At 35.1% G+C, this 7,471-nt stretch overlaps 1 protein-coding gene across 2 annotated transcripts in view; it reads left to right on the top strand.

Annotated features, from left to right (window-relative positions):
* Positions 1-4,219: 4,219 nt before the first annotated feature.
* Positions 4,220-7,471, top strand: part of LOC106093615 (mitochondrial uncoupling protein 4) — a 60,204-nt gene continuing 56,952 nt past the window's right edge. For both annotated transcript variants that reach the window (XM_013260711.2, XM_013260712.2), the window contains exon 1: positions 4,220-5,207. In XM_013260711.2, the coding sequence (XP_013116165.1) occupies positions 4,920-5,207 (288 nt within the window). In that variant the 5' untranslated portion in view covers positions 4,220-4,919. The remainder of the gene's footprint in view (positions 5,208-7,471) is intronic.

Raw genomic sequence — 7,471 nt, 5'->3', positions numbered from 1 at the left:
TCGAATAAAACAAATTATATCGATAATTAAGATTGTTTGGTCATCGAATGATATCGATAACTATTAAATACAAAATTGCATCCATGGCTCAGCTATAGAAGGTTGTCTCATTTGTAAACCAACTTACAACCCACATATTAAATAAAATCGCTATCATGTCCACAAACTGAATTACAACATCGACGTTTTTGACAAAACACATTATAATGAACCATAAATGGCCAAATCATATTAAGCGCCTTGAGCTTTGTTTTTCAGCGTTGCGTTGTAAAAATGAAACTCTGCATACAAATCCCACAAAAGCAACGTGAAAAAGTTAAAAATTCTTTAACTTTGACTGCCTGCGTCATTCTGTGTTGCCACTATAATACACACACACACAAACAAAACACGCTGACATATAGTGCACTTCGCGAGAAAAAATTGTAGTCAGCTGTTTACGGTACACTGCCTGGAAATTATGTCATGGCCATACGTACATTTGTGCCAATTACTTTCTAAGAAAAAAACAAATTATTAAACTACATTGCCAATATTTGTTCTTATTTGATTTTGGAATCTAATGATAATTAATTGTAAAGCGAAAAACCTTTTTGCCACACCATCGTTTGTTATTCTGACAAATTTGTATGGAAAAATTCCAAAATAAGTTCTTAATCAAGCAATCCTTTAAATTTTTATATATTACTAAAGTGTTTTGTAAGAAAATGTTATTAACTGTTTAGTGATTTGATTCTAAAGATATGCAGCAATGCAATTTGTATAAAAATTTTAAAAGCATATATATATATATATATATATATATATATATATATATATATATATATATATATATACAATTTCTTCATATTTTGGTGCTTTTATCGATTATTCAGCCACGAAATCGGCTTTATTTGAGCTTTAAAAATAATTCCTGCAAACATGGGATTTTTCTTTGTATGGAAAATCCAGCAAAAAACACAGGATTTTGCACTTAAATTTCGAAAAGGCCATAAATCCGGATTTAGTGGCCAATGTAAACGGGGCATATCCACTTTATGTCATAAAGTGGCCTAACCTTCTATCAGTGAATTCTGGGGTTTATTTGGGATTTAGAAACAATAGCTATGGGATTTAAAATAATAGGATTTATGACCTTTTCGAGATTTAAGTGCTAAATCCTGTGCTTGTTTTTAAATCCCAAATCATGGCGTAACAAATTAAAGGTAGTCTCAATTGTACAACAACCACAAATCATATGGTGCAATCGACCATCTCGTCATCTAAATGTCATTTCTGAAATGACATCGTTGTCAAAAAACTGTCATATTAAGTGTATGTGTGTGTGCGCGCTTTTTAATTATTTGTTTTGGCTTGGGCAGAAATTGCCATTTGTGAGTTTGGGAAAGAATAAAAGAATATCAACGTAAAAATGTACAATAAACGACTAAATTTTTGATTATTGTACGAAATTAAACTATTTTATTATTTATTTACAAGGCAAATATGGTTCTACTTCAGAATTAGTCAATTTCCGGAAGCAGTTGCTTGTTAGGGTCTGTAGACCACGCATAAGAATAGCCCAATAAACTCAAACAGCACCTATGGAAATTTGTGGTATTTCTATGATTTACTACCCACGAAGTCTAAACTTCAAGAGACTATTGCAGCTCCCCAAAGAGATGAAACTACCTCAATAAAGGAATCTTCCTGTAAATTGGCGCTTGTTGTTGATTTGATGATAATTTTTTTTGCTGCGTGACCAGTCTCGTCTGCTGGTCAACATTTGTGGTGTTAATATAGCTCTGAATACCTACCGCAGTGACCAAAGCAAAGTATTCAAAAACCAGCTCCTGCGCAGATGGCAAATCCTCCGGCAGATGAAGTGGTGTGCGTAACAAGCTATGAGATGTTAAATTGGGCCCGATACTTCCGTATGTCCGACAAATATGGAAGGAAGCCAAGATAATTTGAATAATAATGCAGAGAGTATGGCTGTTTAGCTTTATCTTTGTTGTTGTTTCAAATAGTGCTCGAAAAAATCGCCATAAGAATTGGAACAAAAACTATTAAAATGACAATTAATTCGAACACCTCGTAAGTAATAAAAACAATTGCATAATGAAGTTAAAAAGACATGAGTTAACCTAAAACAATTGAGTTTAAAAATCATGTGGCATGGATTTGGTCCTTGGTTGTCCGCTTCTGGCAAGTTCAGCAACAAGCTCGTTGCTTTCCATTACATTTCGGAAATTGCAATTGCTTTAATATTAGTTGTTTCACCATACAACCAGAAATTTATTATTATATTATAGGGTTTTCCAACAAGAGGTGTTATTTTGGATAATTTGGTGTGGTCGTAGTTGCCATTTGGCTGATGTTTTTGTCGTAGCCACAATCGTGTGTGGAAGGGGGGTAGCGATCCTTGACCAGCCTCTGATCCACCTTGATCCCAAATAAACCCGATTTCAAGGCTGAATAATCGATAAGAGTAACAAAATATGCAATATATTTTCAAGAATTGTGCCATGGCGAAACAATTAAATGAGGTCTCATTTGCACAACAACCACAAATCATATGGTGCAATCCGCCATATTGTCATCAAGCTGATCGTCGTTTTGCCAACACGAACATGAGCAGAGAATACGCGAGAAAGAAGATGACAACAAAGAGAATGCAAACAAAAAATTTGTCATCTTAATATCGTTACATCTGGCCGGCTGTTCGCGTGAGACTACCTTTTTAAATCCGCCTTGGTATCATACCATGGTAGAATTAAGAGGTAATGTCATTAGCACAACAACAACAGTTTAATACACATGCCCGGTCAACACTGTTAAAAGCAAAAAGAATTGTAAGGCGGAGCAGTTGTTAACAGCCGGCCAGGTTTACAGTATTAAGATGTCAGGTTTTTGTTTGCATTCTCTTTTTTGTTATCTTCTTTCTCGCATATTCTCTGCTATGCACACACGCACACAAGATTCTTTGTGCATGTTGGCAAAACGTCGATCAGCCTGATGACAATATGGTAGATTGCACCATATGATTTGTGGTTGTTGTACAAATGAGACCACCTTTAATAGTTTCGCCATGAAAGAATTGTTGGATCATTTACATATATCTTAAATTGCAGATTCTTACCCCAACCCATAATGTTGCTGCTATACAAAGTGGCCATCAGACCTGTGCTAATATACGGATTTCCAATATGGTTTACTGTCAATAGCCAAAGAAAGAATTCGATGAACATTCATCATAAGCTGAATCAGCTTACCTCTCCCCTATTGCCATAATTTATAAAAACACTAACACATGATACAGCTCGCCGTCGTTTTTTTTATACAGAGTTTGACAGCATTCCGCTGGAATATCTGAATAGAATACACAGCTTAAGTGATAGTAAAGACCAAGAACAAGTCTTTAATTTCAATTATTTATTTTGTTTTGATTCTTATTCATATATATGCGTATATACAATCACGTTAGTATGTAGCAAATAGGCTTATTCATTGTGTAGTAGAACGAAACAACAATAGTTCTAAGTTTGTTTAAAGTAATCGATAACCGAAACATTACATCCCAATGTAATCGAAAACCAGAAGACTCTATAAAAACCATTACTACTACTACTCATGACATAATTACCAGGTATTGTACCGTTAACAGCTGAATACTTTTTTTTCGTGAAGTGCATTATCTTTCAACGAGTTTTGGTTGTGTGTGTGTATTCTAGTTAAGAACCAGGTACACAAAAAACAACGAAAAATGGCGCGAACTAGTAACATTCACAAAATCAGAGTTTCACTAATTACTGATTTTGACGGATAGTGCACACAATATTTTGTTGTTGGGCAACTGCCACTACCTGTAAATGAATATATCTTGCTACTACTACTTAAGATGTCACATTTTTGTTTGTATTCTCTTTGTGTCGTATACACACACGCACACAAATTTCTTTGTGTGTGTTGGGAAAACGTCGATCAGCTAGATGGCAAGATGACGGATTGCACCATATGATTTGTGGTTGTTGTACAAATGAAACCACCTTTAATTTTTTCACCATGTATGCGATGTGTTCAACTATTAAAGTTGCTATGTTCGATAATAAATATCGTGTGATAGCAGCTGTACCATTGCGTTGCCTTTTTAAACATACCCTGACCATGTGACAAAAGTCAAAGTCTATCAACAATGAACAGCTGATTTCGTCTTTGGTTTTTGTCGGCCTTTTGTTTTGTCATTTGTTATTGTTGTGTTATTGTTAATGAGTTGATAAGCAGCATTAACATTATACAAAACCAAAACCTTTTAAAAATAAAAAGCGCATTTCACGATTCAACAAGATGAAATGAACACAACGCTAACCTTAACCGAATGATTGTCGCACAAAGCAAAAAGTTATGTAAATAACTATAGTGGAGAGACGAAAGTGCAATGATAGGCGATCAAGTTTTGACAATCTGGAAAAATATTTATTGCTCAAAGGAATTCTAAAACAAATAATGATATAGAAAGTGTTTTAATTTTTAATGCATTTAAAAGTGAACCAAATTTCTACAAAGAAAAATTTGCAAAGTGAAGCAAGCAGGTGTTACGGGTGAATGCGGAAAAGTAAAATACAATATACCTACGTCGGAAATGCGACAAAGATCCTTGCCAAACATTTTTTTTATTTAACACTTGGCCCGTTTGGATTTCTTGATTATTTATAGTGATCGCCACATCTAGCATTGATCTTCACGTCACACTCTTCATGAACTTTTCCATCGCGTCCCCAACGCTTGCAGTATCGCTGTATATTTTTGGTGTTATAAGACAAAAGACAACCAAAACAAAGAATTTTCAAATGTTAGTTTGGTCTCTATTTTGTTTATCGAAGCAACAAAAATAGCAAAGCGAACTCATAAGGCCATCAAACAATACCTCAACAAGCAAAATGCAAAGCCAAAAACAGACAGTACCAAACACTGCCACTGCAGCACCACCTTCCCCACCCGCTCCCGATCCAAACGCTGCACCCACTGCTGGTGCTCGAAATCAACTAAGACCGGTCATTTCTTTTGCCGACAGTTTTGCTTGCACATATATTGTTTCGGTGATTGGTGCAGCTAATGCCGAATTGGTTACATATCCATTAGATTTAACCAAAACTCGATTACAGATTCAAGGAGAAGCTGCACGCCATCAAGTTGCCACCAATGCAGTTGGAAAGACTCACCCACAGGTAATGGTTTAAACTCTACTACTTTTATAAATATGATTTTAAATTTCTAAAAATAAAATCCTCTCTATATTAACTCATGCACCTATGTAGGTGTGTTTATATATTTATACCAACCATTCTAGAGCCACAATGGGCATAAAAGCGTCGCAAAGTGGTCGTAGTCGAATTTTTGACTGCAGTTTGTCCCAGTTCCTTAATGGAATGTTCATGGGCAAATTTGATTTTGCTGGCTAATTTTAATGCGGCTCAGCTGGCGGCTACTGTGGTTTATGTTTTGCACACATTTTCAATTTTACATACAATATATTTCTCCATGTGTTGTTGGATTTCAGGGTATGTGAAGTCGTGATTAATGTTATTTTTTTATAAGCTCATTAAACTTTGCATTTAGAATTCGTCTGAAGTGGACGCTTCGGGATTCGGTGCATAGTCATCGTTATACTCAGTACAGTTATAACTGTACATTGTTTTTAATTCTGTAATTTTATTACACGTGTTTTTATATACAGTTGGTGGGGACACCAACTTCGGAAGTACAACCTGGCATATAGAGTCGTACTCTGCCATTTCAATTAAAGTCCAAAAAAAATAAGCTCATTAAACATCGTTACAAGGGTTCAGTTAATTTTCTAAGATTACATGCTTTGAAAAAGACGAAATGGAATATGGACTTAGGTCCACTTGTTTGCTTTGCACTTTGGGACGAAAACAGAATGTCATTAAACTCATTTAAAATGAGTTTAATGAACGAACATAATTGACAATTTTCATTGAGTTAAACGTTGGAAAAGCATAAATAAGCTTATTTGTACACCCTCTAGTATAGGATGGGGAATACTAATTTCGTCAATCCGTTTGAAATATTTATATGAGACTCCAAAAATTATATAGCCATGTCCGTCTGTCTGTCTGTTGAAAGCACGCTGACTTTCGAAGGAGTAAAGTTAGGCGACTAAATTTTGCACAAATACTTCCTCTAAGTAGGATTGTAAATAGGCCAAATCGGTCCATGTTTTGATATAGCTGCCATAAAAAGCGATCTTTAGTCTTGACTTCTTGAGCTTCTAGAGTGCGCAATTCTTATCCAACTGTGCTAAGTATGGTTCAAATTGGTTCAAAATATAAACCGTTCACCCTATACTTTTTGATCTTTAAGAGGGCGGTCCATAACCTGATATATTGGGTAATTGCGGATTTTTTAAAAGAAAGTAAATGCATTTTTAATAAAACTTAGAATGAATTTTAATCAAATATCCTTTTTTACCCTTTTTTTAAAGCAAGCTAAAAGTAACAGCTGATAACTGATAGAAGAAAGAATGCAATTACAGAGTCACAAGCTGTGAAAAAAATTGTCAATGCCGACTATATGAAAAATCCGCAATTACTTTTTGGGCAACCCAATAGCTTCCATATAACCTGATCACCCGAATTAATTTCTTGAAACACTATATGGCGCAATTCTTACACGATTTGGCTGAAATTTTGTACAATGACTTCTACTTTCTCCAACAAACCAAGTACGGTCGCAATTGGTTCATGACTTGCTATAGATGCAATAGCATAGCAATTCTTATCCATTATCTTTTGTTTGCATATAAAGAGATATCGGGCAAAGAACTTGACATATGATATGATATATATGATATATATATATATATATATATATATATATATATACATTAGGGTAGGTCAATTTTGGCGAATGTCACACTCGTAATTTACGACAAATTCTATGAAGATTCGGCTAAGAAACCACGGGTTTTAAATCAAAATAGTGGTTATGAATTGTAGCGATAAAATTGTAAGTTTGGTTATTATTGTGAAAAATGCACTTTATTAGGCGCACCTCCGATATCGCTTTCATTTGGTATGTATGTATTGGTTGACTCTCAAGGAAAAGTGATGTACGATTAACGAGCCTGGGAGGCTTAGCCACCATCAGAGAATCTGCAGCCCCCGCAGAATTTTCGAGAGATAGAGTTGTAGAAAATATTACTTATTATCGTAATGTAAATAATTATGAGTATAGGGCATCGGCGTAGCTAGGGGGTCCGGGAGGCTTACCCACCCTCAGAGAATCTGTAGCCCCCCGCAGAATTTTCGTCAATATTTATATATTTGAGTGTACCGAAAAACAAAATTATTTTTTTGAAACGCATACCCTTAATTTTTTCCTTCCGATCCCAATAAGCAAAATACGAATTATTATGGCGATCGGTTAACGACAACCCTTGCCGCCACGACGTCCAATGTTGGATGTAGTG

Source organism: Stomoxys calcitrans, chromosome 4 (genome assembly GCF_963082655.1).
Source record: "Stomoxys calcitrans chromosome 4, idStoCalc2.1, whole genome shotgun sequence".
In the NCBI taxonomy this organism is placed as follows: domain Eukaryota; kingdom Metazoa; phylum Arthropoda; class Insecta; order Diptera; family Muscidae; genus Stomoxys; species Stomoxys calcitrans.
This window is presented reverse-complemented; position numbering and strand designations above follow the sequence as displayed.